The sequence below is a fragment of the Nerophis lumbriciformis genome, linkage group LG08, assembly GCF_033978685.3.
Source record: "Nerophis lumbriciformis linkage group LG08, RoL_Nlum_v2.1, whole genome shotgun sequence".
Classification (NCBI taxonomy): Eukaryota; Metazoa; Chordata; class Actinopteri; order Syngnathiformes; family Syngnathidae; genus Nerophis; species Nerophis lumbriciformis.
Genome location: NC_084555.2, coordinates 38,741,417 through 38,756,562, shown reverse-complemented (window position 1 = coordinate 38,756,562; position 15,146 = coordinate 38,741,417). Strand labels below are relative to the sequence as shown.

At 43.8% G+C, this 15,146-nt stretch overlaps 1 protein-coding gene across 2 annotated transcripts in view; it reads left to right on the top strand.

The window, feature by feature from the left end:
* The window catches only part of LOC133611772 (fibroblast growth factor receptor-like 1), a 99,147-nt gene that overhangs the window by 77,572 nt on the left and 6,429 nt on the right, over positions 1-15,146 (top strand). For both annotated transcript variants that reach the window (XR_009816034.2, XM_061968897.2), the window contains exons 4-6: positions 6,545-6,631; positions 6,698-6,982; positions 9,140-9,493. Coding sequence is in view for 1 of the 2 variants with exons in the window: in XM_061968897.2 (XP_061824881.1) it covers positions 6,545-6,631; positions 6,698-6,982; positions 9,140-9,493 (726 nt within the window). In the remaining variant the exon portion in view is untranslated. The remainder of the gene's footprint in view (positions 1-6,544; positions 6,632-6,697; positions 6,983-9,139; positions 9,494-15,146) is intronic.

Genomic DNA, 15,146 nt, shown 5'->3' with positions numbered 1-15,146 from the left:
AATAAGTAAGAAAAGTTGGTTTTGCATAGTAGGTCTCCTTTAAAGTGCCTGATATTATTTAAACTATAAACATTTTTTGACCGACTTGAACCATTTGATACTGAAAAATAAAACTAAACAAACTCAGTAAATAATAATAAATTCAAAATGATCAGCAACACTAACTCAGAGGCACAATATATAAAGACTAGACTTAGACTTAGACTTAGATTTCCTTTTTATTGTCATTCAAATTTGAACTTTACAGTACAGATAAGAACGAAATGTCATTACATAAGCTCATAGTAGTGCAGGATAAAAAAGCAATACGGTGCATATATAAATAAATAAATAGGTTACTGTACAGATAAATATATTGCACTTTTTCACATGCATCCACATTTATGGATGTATGTTTATATTGTCTTTTTTATTCCAGCGAGTTAACCCATTTTGGGGGGAGTTGAGGGGATAATTTAATTATGATGCATTCAAGAGTCTTACGGCCTGAGGGAAGAAGCTGTTACAGAACCTGGAGGTTCTGCTTCGGAGGCTGCGGAACCTCTTTCTAGAGTCCAGCAGTGAAAACAGTCCTTGGTGGGGGTGGGAGGAGTCTTTGCAGGCTTTTTGCGATCTCCTGGATAGGAGGAAGAGGAGTCCTGATGATCTTTTCCGCCGTCCTCACCACTCTCTGGAGAGACTTCCAGTCTGAGGCATTGCAGGCTCCAGTCCAGACAGAGATGCAGTTGGTCAGCAGGCTCTCTATAGTGCCTCTGTAGAATGTGCTGAGAATGGGGGGAGGGAGCTGTGCTCTTTTCATCCGACGCAAAAAGTGCATGTGTAACAGACGGGACCTACGTCTGCTTAGCAGGGGTAAATCACTCTTCCCTGAATGGCAGGAAGTTAGAGGAGCTAAATCCCTAACCCCCAGGCCTATTAGTCTCGTGTCCACTCAAAAACACAATAGCTTAGGCTCTAGGATTTTACCTGTCACGGTGAGAACCTAAAGTACAGAATAAGTGAGTAAGTGTCAGTGTGTGGGACTTACTGTATTCCCCCTAACTATTATGCTCCAGAACAGAGGACGAGACGCCCCTACTTCAGAGAAAGGAAAAAACCTCACAATAAAATCAGTATCGTGAAAGTTGAAAAAGATTGTTATTCATTACACTAGTATTAGTACTCTAATACTAAGTAGAAAAGTAAATAACAAAATATATAAACAAAATATAAACTTATAGGAATGATTCCTCTAATAATCTGTAACCACTATAAGAATCCCAAAACGTTGTGTTCACCTTCACTTCACTCGAGTGGCACAATAACACCTGAAAACTGGATTCAACACCATCAGCATGTGTCTATACACAAAAAAAACAGCAAAATTACCACGTATGCAAATAGCAGTCGTATGCTTGTGAACACAAAGCACACACAGTACCTTTGCTATTAATAGTAAACCCAAAAACAGTCTCACACAGTTTCCACAGTATTCAATGTCGTCTCATTGTTCACAGTCAGTTCAAAGTTCCTTTTCGGTTTGGATTGTCCCACGCAACGTTCCGTTTGAAAAACAAAAAAAACCCGTGTCCATCATGAGCGCATTGTCCGGTCCAAATGGTGAAGTTATGTGTGGCAGGGAAGTCTTTATACTCACCAACCGCACCGTATATCACTGGCGTGAGAGGATGAGGAGGAGAGCGGGGAGAGGAGCCACAAACACGTCCGTACTGCAGCGTCGTCCTTCTTTGACGTGACGAGACTCCCACGTTGACGACGGTCAGTCATATAACTGAGTAAAAAAAACACTTTTCCCTCCCTAACGGGTGCCTCGCACTACGCGACTTATACTTGTTGCTGGTATAATGGCGGACGGCTCCTCAGCGTTGTTAGCGTGGAGTCTTCCGCTCTTCCACACGCCACTCAACCCTTAGCAGTTCCGTAGCTCAGATTACCCTGTCACACACGCGGTAACTAAGAGCTAAACTGTTATTTACTGTTATCTTACCGAAAATCTTCGTTAGCCTCGGAGCTCTTCGGGCACCGCCATCTTCCGTCTCTTTCTGTTTTTCCCTCTCTTCTTTTGTCCCGCCTCTCCTCTCCTTCCATTCGCCAGTCCACTAGCCTGCAAGTCATTGATTGGCCGAGCCTATGGCCAAGGCCCTGGGTGCGATTGGATTAAAACATTTTGAGGGATCTCAGGTTATTAGAGATACATAAAGAAATATGTGCACAATATTAGGTGTACACCTACACATGCGCTGCTGAGCTCTTTTTACAAGAGTTCCGGTGTGTAGGGACCAGGTTATATTGTCAGTTATCTGCACCCCCAGGAACTTGGTGCTGCTTACCATCTTCACCGCTGTGCCGCTGATGAAGAGTGGAGCGTGGCTGGACTGGTGCTTCCTGAAGTCAACGATGATCTCCTTGGTCTTGTCGACATTCAAGACCAGATTGTTGGTTCCGCACCATTCAACCAGATGTTTCACCTCTTTCCTGTAGTCCATGTCGTTGTTGTCACGGATGAGGCCCACTACTGTCGTGTCGTCCGCATACTTAACAATGTGGTTGGTAGTGGACCTAGCGCAGCAGTCATGAGTCATCAACGTGAACAGCCACGGACTCAGGACGCAGCCCTGGAGGGAAACGGTGCTCAGGGAGATGGCACTGGAGGTGTTGTTGCCCACTCTCATAGACTGGGGTCTGTCTGTGAGGAAGTCAAGCAGCCAGTTGCATAGGGGGCTACTGAATCCAAGGGGGGCCAGTTTGCTCACCAAGTGCTGCGGGATGATGATGTTGAATGCTGAGGTGAAGTCCAGAAACAACATCCGCACGTGTGTGTCCTTTCCTTCCAGAAGTTCTAAGCTCAGGTGGAGTGCAGAGGAGATGGCGTCTTCTGTGGAGCGGTTAGGGCGATGAGCAAACTTGTATGGGTCGAATGTGGGGGGAAGTCTGGAGACAATATATTCCTTTACCATCCTCTCGAAGCACTTCATTATGATGGGGGTGAGTGCAACGGGGCGGTAATCATTGAGGGAGGAGATTGTGGGTTTTTTAGGCACTGGAATGATTGTGGCCGTCATAAAGCATGATGGTACCACAGCCTGGGTCAGCGAGATGTTGAAGATGTCTGTGAGAACCCCAGCCAGCTGGTCTGCACATCCCTTAAGCACCTTGCCCGGAATGTCATCAGGTCCCGGTGCTTTCCTGGGGTTCACTCTCCTCAGGGTTTTCCGGACATCCGCTATGTCTAGGTTGAGCGGCTGCTCATCAGGGCGAGGGATGGATTTTCTCGCCGAAGTGGTGTTAAGTGCCTCAAACCTTGCAAAGTAGTTGTTAAGGTCATTTACGAAGCTGATACTGTTGTCACAGGGACAGGGGGCAGCTTTATAGTCTGTGATGACCTGTATGCCCTGCCACATTCGTCTAGTGTTTGTGGGGTTGTCGAAGAAGTCCTGCACTTTCTGACTGTGAGCACGTTTTGCAACCTTAATGGCACGGTTCAGGTTAGCTCTCGCTGTTTTTAATGCCACCATGTCGCCAGACTTAAAAGCCTTGTTCCGAGCCTTCAGCATTGCACGTACCTCACTGTTCATCCAGGGTTTCTCGTTGGCCCGTGTGGGGATGTTCTTGATCACACTGACATCCTCCATGCACTTCTGAATATATGCGGACACAGACTCTGCATACTCCTCCACACATGTGTGGTGATTATCGGTGGCGGCTGCCTTGAACATGTCCCAGTCTGTGGTTTCGAAGCAGTCTTGTAATGCTGACATTGCTCCCTCTGACCATGTCCTCACCTGCTTCACTGTGGCTTGTATGCAGGAATTAGCATCACAGATAGATGGTCTGAGGAGCCGAGGTGGGGGCGTGGTGCAGCTTTATACGCATGTTTAATATTACTATACACCAAGTCCAATTTTCCCCCTGGTTGCAAAATTCACATATTGATGGAAATGAGGGAACACAGTTTTCATGTTAGCTTGATTAAAATCCCCTGCCACGATGAAAACTCCCTCTGGATGTGTAGATTGCAGTTCATTGATGGAGCAGTACAAAGCATTCAAAGCTTCTTTGGTGTTAGCACTGGGAGGAATGTACACTGCTGTGAAGATCATAGCACTGAATTCCCTGGGTAAATAAAATGGCCTGCATTTTATAGTTAATAGGTCTACATCAGGAGAGTAGTGACGTGATACTATCTTCCCATTATTGCACCAGTTGTTATTGACGTATATACAAACACCACCGCCTCGGGATTTACCAGTGAGAGTTCTGCTCCTGTCCGACCGAAAGATAGTTAGCCCCTCGATGCTAACTGCCTCGTCCGGAACGGATGGTTTCAGCCACGTTTCTGTTAGAAATATGGCGCAACAGTCTCTCATCTTGCGTCTTGCATTTAAATCCAGCTTCAGGTAGTCCAGTTTGTTCTCCAGGGAGCGGACGTTTAAAAACAAAAAATAAAACACTTAAATCTACAAAACAAAGAAGAATAAAACAATTTATGCTGATTTTTTATTAAGATGAGAAAGTCAGGATTAATGGCTACAAGAAGCATGTCTTTAGTACACAGCTTTTCGAAGCAGGGTTTAAAGCGTGATAGATACTGCATGATACTGATGAAGCCTATTCTTTGCGCTCACATGTGCCCCCTCGTCACCCCCAGTCAGTGACCATGTCAATGCATACATCAGTGCAAAGATGAGTAAGGAGACTCCAACTGGTGTGCTGGTTTAAAAATACACCTCAACAGGACTTTAGATAGTCATTTTACCAAGTTTTGAGCAAATAAATGAAGTTAAAGTTACGATAGTCACACACACACACTAGCTGTGGTGAAATTATCCTATGCATTTTACCCATCCCCATGTTCACCCCCTGGGAGGTGAGGGGAGCAGTGAGAAGCAGCGGTGGCCTCGTTCGGGAATCATTTGGTGATTTAACCCCCAATTCTAAGCCTTGATGCTGAGTGCCAAGCAGGGAGGCAATGGATCCCATTTTTATAGTCTTTGGAATGACTCGGCCGGGGTTTGAACTCACAACCTTCCAGTCTCAAGCCATTCAAGTCAAACATTTTCCTATTTGAGATTCTGAAAATGAATCTTTTTTTAAGTTTATTAAATTTATGCAGGCAAGTAATTTGCTGCAATTAATCACAATAAATCAAAATTCTAAATTGTAATTATATGACTTAAAAAAAATAATAATTTGACTGCAGTAATGTATAAATATATTATTTTTTCTTTTTATATCTCTTCCACAGCAACCATGAAAAAAATGACACATCAATTATGCAAATTCGATGATGTCATCCAGCACCCTTCACCGACAGTTGGTTGTGTCACTATTGGGTTCTTAAAGGGGAACTGCACTTTTTATGGAATTGTTCCTATCGTTCACAATCATTATGAAATAAATGACAACACATGGATTTGTTTTTAATGCATTCCAGATATTACATAAACATAAATAAAAGTTCGCTTACAGCGGAGCCAATGGGAGCTCCACTATTTCGCCCATAAAATCCGATAAATAACAACTCAAAAAGCGCCAACAATACTCCATTTACATTTTGTGACTTGAATAATAACCAATTATTAGTGATATTGTTATTATAAGCACTAACACAAACTATTTATAGCGGCGCTTGATCACTTCCGACGATCAGCTGCTTCCTCGTTTCCCTGCTTCCTGGAAGTTTATTGTATAACATAAATCATGCATCTCACCTCGACAGAAGGTGGCTGTTGATATAGTCCGACAAGTTGGTACACTTTGATAGCCATATAGAACTTGGCACTGGCGAGAACAACACGAAAACCACTTGTTCCCCTCACCCTCCTCACCCCGTTTCTTCGCGAGGGTTATGAGACATTTTTAATCTAAATGAGAATATATGAACATCCTAGCAGTAAGTGAAGTTTTATTATGTTTGTTGGCTCTCACAAACTCTCCAGTGAGCAATAATCAGTGATGAAGAAAATACAAACAAAGGTGATACGTTTTTTAAATAAATGCGCCGCGTATGCTTAAAATGATAATTATATGTAAATATTAAATGTTATTATAAATGTGCTCGTTATTACATTACATATATACTTACATCATGTATATAAAACTGTAATGGAAGTGTTTGGATCTTTTTAGGGGCTCTATAGGCAGAATTGAACGACTCCCATAGGCTCCATTGTAAGCGGACTTTTGATCAAATGTATTTACTATTTAGAAGCATTAAAAAAAATCCATCTGTGGTCATGTATTTTCCCAAACATATTAAATTCCCCTTTAAAGCATGTGACTGTAAAACAAGAAAACGATTGGTTTAAAAGCATCAAGCAAAACGTCTTTGCACTAATTGGCCATAAGTCATTGACCATTTGTCTAATGAAGATATCAGATATGTCATAGGTGAGGCCATAATCACTTTAAAGACCCTATTCCACTCTTTTGGCACAGTTAAATATTCACAGAACTCACGCTGGCCTTTCGTGCAAACAACTCTCCTCACTTTTTATCAGGTTTTGAAAATGCATAACCAACTGTTATGTTGCTGTGTCAACAGATGACTCTGGTTCTCATAGGACAGGACCCGCCATGTCTGATGGAACGCCATCAGAGCACAGTGCTGATGGCTTGGTGGAAAAGCTTGGTAGGTCTATCACTGTGCAATGCAAATGTCAGGATTCACAATTAGCACTTTTGCTATGCCCAATAGTGCGCCCCCGCTTCACACAGCCCGCCAAGATGAGGAAGAGGGTAATAGCCCGACCCGTGGGCAGCTCAGTGCGGCTCAAATGTACAGCAAGTGGGACCCCTCGTCCGTACATTGTGTGGCTGAAGGACGACCAGCCGCTGACCGGGCAGCAGGTCGGCGAGGGCCGCCAGAACAAGTGGACCCTGACCCTGAAGAACCTAATGCCCGAACACAGCGGTAGATACACCTGCAAGGTGGCTAATCAGGCTGGAGAAATCAATGCCACGTACAAAGTGGAGGTCATACGTGAGTATCACCGAAACATGTCAACAAATGTAAACTAAAATATCGTGATGAAATCAGCAGCATGCACTCTGACAAGAACGAGGCAGTAGATGGCAAGTTGTACGTGAAAGTTCCACTAGCTCATCCATCCATCAATCCATTTATCCATTTTCTACAAGCTCAGCATGCACCTAATGGCTGTAAGAGTGTAGGGATTGATACTGAAGTTGGTACTTTTATAAGTATTGACAGAATTCCGTCTGTACTAGTGGGTATAGATTCACGTAAAATCAAACAGTGCCATATTTCGATACATTTGTTGCATGTGACGTCACGTCTAGTTGCAGACTCGGTCGGGCAAAGCACTCAAGCAGCACTCAGAGCAGACGCAGCCAAACTGCCTCTGGATAATGTTGTATATTCTATACCAACATAGCAAGTATGCCTGATAGAAAACCCTGTATACAAAATAGATATATTCAGTATTGCAACACAAGCCTAATTAACAAAAATCTAACTTTTTTACCACGTAGTGTTTTAAAGTTAACCAAGGTTTTTTCGCCTCAATTATGTTTTTTTGTCTTTGAAGATTCAAATGTTTCCGGATGATCCCCCAATTATATTACAGTCCCCGTGCCATTGTCTAGTTTAAAAGGGACGCGTAACATATAGAATGGACGCTATGGACTTGGGAGAAGGGGGAGGAGAGGAAGAGCAATAGGGAGAGAGAGAGAGAAAAGGAGAGAGAGAGAGAGAGAGAGAGAGAGAGAGAGAGAGAGAGAGAGAGAGAGAGAGAGAGAGAGAGAGAGAGAGAGAGAGAGAGAGAGAGAGAGAGAGAGAGAGAGAGAGAGAGAGAGAGAGAGAGAGGAAGAGGGGAGGGAGGTCGGTCGGCTTTTGCTCCAGCTCTGAGCTTTTGCTCCTGGGTACCCGTATGCTGTCCAATCACAATCAATCATCGATAAGGGAGAAGTAATCAGTAAAAGAGACACAGGTGAGGGCGTATGTGCAGTGCATGTAACATAAAAAGGTAAGGCTCCATTTTGAAAAATGCGCTATTCTGATGCTAATTTATATTGGATTTGTCATAAAACTGCTACTGATTAGCATTAGCATTTTACATGGCAATTTCAATTGCTCCAAATTTGGTGACTAAGATGCACAATACAATCAAATAACTGGTGTGTAAAAGGTACAATACTTACAGTATTAACACTTTTTCGGAGCGCAACAAAAGATTTGATTCAGCTTAATGGCAAAGACTACTCCCTGGCGAGGCAACATACCATAGTCTATACACTTCTGCCGTCTAATGTCGTGGAATTAATTAACATTTATTAACACATGAACAAACACTGATGTGCGTGCCAGTATCAATTCCCAGGTACCGGGAATTGAAACCGTATCGGTTCAAATGTGAAAGGGACTCAACTCTGTAAGAGTGGTTCTGATTTTTTTTTTCAGCAGAAGCTTTGTACGCTTTAAAAGAATGTCTCATTCGTCTTTGCAGCATGCTGGATGAGTGTGTGTAATCACGTATATGAGAAGCACATTGAGGAAGCGTGCAGGATAGAGAGGCCTTGTCCCCTGGTGTTTGCTGTGGGGATTGGGGGGGTTGGGGTGTGCAAGAGGCAAGAGGCGCTTTAACTCAAAGACCCTCCACTCAATCTGGAGCTGATTAAAGGCCGGCTGCCAGCAGAACCTGAATTGTACAAGCAGGAACACAGAAAGAGGAAACTACTCACACTTACTTACTGTGTAACATGTGCTGTTAAGAAGGTCCTGGATTGGATCCCCGGGCTCAGGGTCTTTCTGTGAGGAGTTTGCATGTTGTCCCCGGGGCTGCGTGGGTTCCCTCGGGGAACTCCGGCTTCCTCCCACCTCCAAAGACATGCACCTGGGGATAGGTTGATTGGCAACACTAAATTGGCCCTAGTGTGTGAATGTGAGTGTGAATGTTGTCTGTCTATCTGTGTTGGCCCTGTGATGAGGTTGTGACTTGTCCAGGGTGTACCCCGCCTTCCGCCCAATTGCAGCTGGGATAGGCTCCAGCAACCCTGAAAGGGACAAGCGGTAGAAAAGTAATGGATGGATGTGCTGTTCCTTCCTCTCTGTCTGTCACTGTGGATGTTTAAGCACTGTGGTATCACAAAGTCGTTGTCTATTTGTGTGTCCCCACAGAGAGGACCAACTCCAAACCTGTCCTGACAGGCACTCACCCTCTCAACACCACGGTGGACTACGGCGGCACCACTTCGTTCCAGTGCAAAGTGAGAAGCGATGTGAAGCCGGTGATCCAGTGGCTGAAACGCGTGGAGACTAATGAGGAGAGCCGCTACAACTCCACCATTGAAGTGGGAGACCACCGCTTTGTGGTGCTGCCCACAGGGGAGGTGTGGTCGCGACCGGACGGCTCCTACCTCAACAAGCTGCTCATTACCCGCGCCAAGGAGGAGGATGCCGGCATGTACATCTGTTTAGGTGCCAACACCATGGGATACAGCTTCCGCAGCGCCTTTCTCACTGTGCTACCAGGTGAAAGCCCGTTAATACCTCTTTGTAGACCAGGGGTGTCCAAACTACGGCCCGCCGGCGTCTTCAAATTGGCCCACGACACGTCATGGGATTAATAAGGACTCAATCCGCGCGGAGGCTCTAATTTACTTGAGGATATCTGACAAATAACTGTAGCTGATTTACCACCATCTTGTGGACAACATTAAAACTGCAAACCAGTGAACAGAAATATTACTTTTAAGTTTCAAGCACAGTATTCATTTATACAACCCAATCCAAACAACCTTTCCCACTCATGGTGAAAAGAAAAAGAAAAAGTCAACACACATGGTCACACATATCTCAACCTGCTCACTGAACTTAGTGATATTATTAAAAAAAAATAAAAGTACCATTCATATTCAAAATTGCACCAATTTAAATCCACTACAATGCATTGTGGGAAAAATGCAAAACACTCTCTACACTTGTCCATGTTTGGCACATTTTAGCTGCTTGATATTTCTAAATGAGTAGAGACCTTTAAAGAGGTTGTCACGAAAGTAAACAATGTAGAGTCGAACTTTCACATACTCTTGATACCTAATTGTATTAATTCTATATCCATCCATTCATCTATTTTCTACCGATTGTCCCTCTCGAGGTCGCGGGGGGACATGGAAGGGTGGATATTATAACATTTTATGTACAAAACCCAAAACCAGTGAAGTTGGCACGTTGTGTTAATCGTAAATAAAAACAGAATACAATGATTTGCAAATCCTTTTCAACCTATATTCAATTGAATAGACTGCAAAAAAAAGATACTTAATGTTCAAACTGGTAAACTTTATTTTCTGCAAATATTAGCTCATTTGGAATTTGATGCCTGCAACATGTTTCAAAAAAGCTGGCACAAGTGGCAAAAAAGACTGAGAAAGTTGAAGAATGCTCATCAAACACTTATTTGGAACATCCCACAGGTGAACAGGCTAATTAGGAACAGGTGGGTGCCATGATTGGGTATAAAAGCAGCTTCAGTCATTCACAAACAAGGACGGGGCGAGGGTCACCACTTTGTGAACAAATGCGTGAGCAAATTGTCAAACAGTTTAAGAACAACATTTCTCAATGAGCAAAAGCAAGGAATTTAGGGATTTCACCATCTATGGTCTGTAATATCATCAAAAGGTTCAGAGAATCTGGAGAAATCACTGCACATAAGCGGCAAGGACGAAAACCAACATTGAATGCCCGCGACCTCCGATCCCCCAGGTGGTACTACATCAAAAAGCGACATCAGAGTGTAAAGGATATCACCACATGGGCTCAGGAACACTTCAGAAAACCACTGTCAGTAACTGCAGTTTGTCGCTACATCTATAAGTGCAAGTTAAAACTCTACTATGCAAAGCGAAAGCCATTTATCAACAACACCCAGAAACGCTGCCGGCTTCGCTGGGCCCGAGCTCATCTAAGATGGACTGATGCAAAGTGGAAAAGTGTTCTGTGGTCTGACGAGTCCACATTTCAAATTGTTTTTGGAAACTGTGGACGTCGTGTCCTCCGGACCAAAGAGGAAATGATCCATCCGGGATGTTGTAAGCGCAAAGTTCAAAAGCCAGCATCTGTGTTGGTATGGGGTTGTACACATCTGTGAAGGCGCCATTAATGCTGAAAGGTACATACAGGTTTTGGAGCAACATATGGTGCCATCCAAGCAATGTATTTTTCATGGACGCCCCTGCTTATTTCAGCAAGACAATGCCAACCCACATTCTGCACGTGTTACAACAGTGTGGCTTCGTAGTAAAAGAGTGGGGATACTAGACTGGCCTGCCTGTAGTCCAGACCTGTCTCCCATTGAAAATGTGTGCCACAATATGAAGCCTAAAATACGACAATGGAGACCTCGGACTGTTAAACAACTTAAGCTGTACATCAAGCAAGAATAGGAAATAATTCCACCTGAAAAGCTTCAAAAATTGGTCTCCTCAGTTCCCAAATGTTTACTGAGTGTTGTTAAAAGGAAAGGCCATGTAACACAGTGGTAAAAATGCCCCTGTGCCAACTTTTTTGCAATGTGTTGCTGCAATTAAATTCTAAGTTGATGATTATTTGCAAAAAAAAAATAGTTTCTCAGTTCCAACATTAAATATCTTGTCTTTGCAGTCTATTCAATTTAATATAGTATTCCGTTTTTATTTATGATTTATACAACATGCCAACTTCACTGGTTTTGTGTTTTGTAATATTGATGGTTAATCTAACATTATCAATAATTAGTGCCAAATTAATAAACACATTTGGTAGCTCCATTTAAATGCACCAATGTTAAATTTAAAATAAATTATAGTTAACACAATTGTATTTTGTTTAATAAAAAATACATTTGCCCTGACACTAACATGACTCACATTAACAATACATGTTGTTCAATACAGAATTAACAATGTTGCTTAAACATTGTCATTAATATTTAATGATTTTCAATACACTGGAACACAAATTAAATTAAATTCTAAGTTAATGATTATTTGCAAAATAAAAATTTGGTTTCTCAGTTCGAACATTAAATACCTTGTCTTTGCAGTCTATTCAATTGAATATAAGTTGAAAAGGATTTGCAAATCATTGTATTGCAACGCTAAATTGACCCTAGTGGGTGAATGTGAGTGTGAATGTTGTCTGTCTATCTGTGTTGGCTCTGCGATGAGGTGGCGACTTGTCCAGGGTGTAGTGTGCAGCTGAGATAGGCTCCAGCAACCCCCGCGACCCTGAACGGGACAAGTGGTAGAAAATGGATGGATGGATGTATTCTGTTTGTATTTATAATTTACACAAGGTGCCTACTTCACCGGTTTTGGGTTTTGTATATATAATATTTATAAATATGTACACATATATGCATAGGGTATATATAAATTACATGCAGTCGGCTTTCGGTCCCCGGCCAATTTTTTTTAGCCCAATGCGGCCCCCAAATCAAAACGTTTGGACACCCCTGTAATAGACCAAGTATATCTATTAAATGGACACTACATTAGGTACACTAGACTGTGTTAGAAATAGACGGTTGGATAAGCAGTTGGTGTCATTGCATCTCTCCAAATCCAGGTGTGTGTAAGTGACAGGCAGAAAAGCTCTGTTGGTTTGCATTAGGGTTGCACAATTTATACACTATAAATGAAATACACTTGGCTGATGATAGAGCTTTTGATACTATTGCCATATCGTGATAATGCATGTTGATGATGACACATTCTAGCTGTGTCCCACAAAATTGAAAGCGACAAGCGAACAAACACGTCCTGAAACACTGTAGCATTCTTGCTAGCTAGTTAGCAGCTAACATCCCTTCACTGTTTAAAGCTGCTTCTAAATCACTCACCCTCGCCTCCGTTGCGGCAAATAATGTTTTTTACAGGTAACATTATCACTGGAGGAATAGCTAAACATGTTACACTACACACCTATGGAGGATGTGCTAACCGCTGAGCTACAGCTCTTGAATATAAACAACGGTGGGCGGATTGGTTACAAATACCTACAGTAACAATACCAAGTATGGTATCAGTATTTTGTTGATACTACAGAAATTGGATTGAACATTTTCAATTTAAAAAAATACATTCTTCATTTTTGTTAGTGTTTACAAACTCAGGAAATAGTTTATAAATATCCATCCATCCATTTTCTACCGCTTATTCCCTATGGGATCGCGGGGGGCGCTGGAGCCTATCTCAGCTACAATCGGGCGGAAGGCGGTGTACACCCTGGACAAGTCGCCACCTCATCGCAGTAGTTTATAAATACACTAACAAAAAACTAAATATTTTAATCAGAGCCAAGAGTAGTTTGTTTGTTTAGTTACTTTGCACTATTGCCTTTTTTTGTGCAAAATATAGTCTTTAATGAATGTGAAAAAGTCAATAATTTAATTGTTTAATTAGTATCGTTAATTTGTCTGATTATAATTGTGACCAAAGATTTAATCATTCAATGATCTGGAAACTTTGAAGTATCAGTATCAGCATTGGTATGATCAATACTGCCCCCGTAACTACTTGGTATTGGATCGATACCCAATTTTGTAGTATCGCCCAAAACTAATGTAAAGTATCCAAACAACAAAAGAATAAGTGTTTATTACATTTTTACAGAAGTGTGGATAGAAAGTAACCAGCTATTAATCGTAAATTATCAAGCTCCTCTCTGAGCTACCACCTTAACGTGGTAGAGGAGTTTGCGTGTCCCAATGATCCTAGGAGCTATGTTGTCCGGGGGCTTCTATGCCCCCTGGTAGGGTCTCCCAAGGCAAACTGATCCTAGGTGAGGGATCAGACAAAGAGCAGCGCGAAGAACTCTATGAAGAACACAAACAAAGGACCTAGATTTCCCTCACCCCCCTCTGGAGCCAGGCCCGGAGGTGGGGCACGATGGCGAGCACCTGGTGGCCGGGGGCCCGGCCGGGCACAGCCCGAAGAGGCAACGTGGGTCTCCCCTCCAATGGGCTCACCACCCATAGCAGGGGCCATAGAGGTCGGGTGCAGTGTGAGCTGGGCAGCAGCCAAAGGCAGGGCACTTGGCGGTCCGATCCTCGGCTACATAAGCTAGCTCTTGGGACGTGCAATGTCACCTCGCTAGGGGGGAAGGAGCCTGAGCTAGTGCGTGAGGTGGAGAAGTTCCGGCTAGATATAGTCGGACTCACTTCGACGCACAGCAAGAGCTCTGGAACTAGTTCTCTTGAGAGGGGCTGGACTCTCTTCCAGTCTGGCGTTGCCAGCAGTGAGAGGCGACGGGCTGGGGTGGAAATTCTTGTTGCCCCCCGGCTCAAAGCCTGCACGTTGGAGTTCAACCCAGTGGACGAGAGGGTAGCTTCCCTCCACCTTCGGGTGGGGGGACGGGTCCTGACAAACGGCAGCTCAGAGTACCCACCCTTTTTGGTTTCACTCGAGGGAGTACTGGAGAGTGCTCCCCCGGGTGATTCCCTCGTTCTACTGGGGGACTTCAACGCTGATGTTTGCAACGACAGTGAAACCTGGAGAGGCTATTGGGAAGAATGGCCGCTCAGATCTGAACCCGAGTGGTGTTTTGTTATTGGACTTTTGTGCTTGTCACGGATTGTCAATAATAAACACCATGTTCAAACATAAGGGTGTCCACATGTACAGTTCCATGATCGACTTTGTAGTTGTGTCATCGGATTTACGGTCTCATGTTTTAGACACTCGGGTGAAGAGAGGGGCGGAGCTTTCTACCGATCACCACCTGGTGGTGAGTTGGCTGTGATGGTGGGGGAGGATGCCAGGCAGACCTGGCAGGCCCAAACGCATTGTGAGGGTTTGCTGGGAACGCCTGGCAGAGTCTCCTGTCAGAGAGAGTTTCAATTCCCACCTCCGGAAGAACTTTGAACATGTCACAAGGGAGGCGCTGGACATTGAGTTCGAGTGGACGATGTTCCGTACCTCTATTGTCGAGGCGACCGATTAGAGCTGTAGCCGCAAGGTGGTTGGTGCCTGTCGTGGCGGTAATCCTAGAACCCGCTGGTGTCCAGCGGTGAGGGATGCCTTCAAGCTGAAGAAAGAGTCCTATCGGGCTCTTTTGGCTCATAGGACTCCGGAGGCAGCAGACAGGTACCGACAGGCCAAGCGGTGCGCGGCTTCAGCGGTCGCGGAGGCAAAAACTCGGA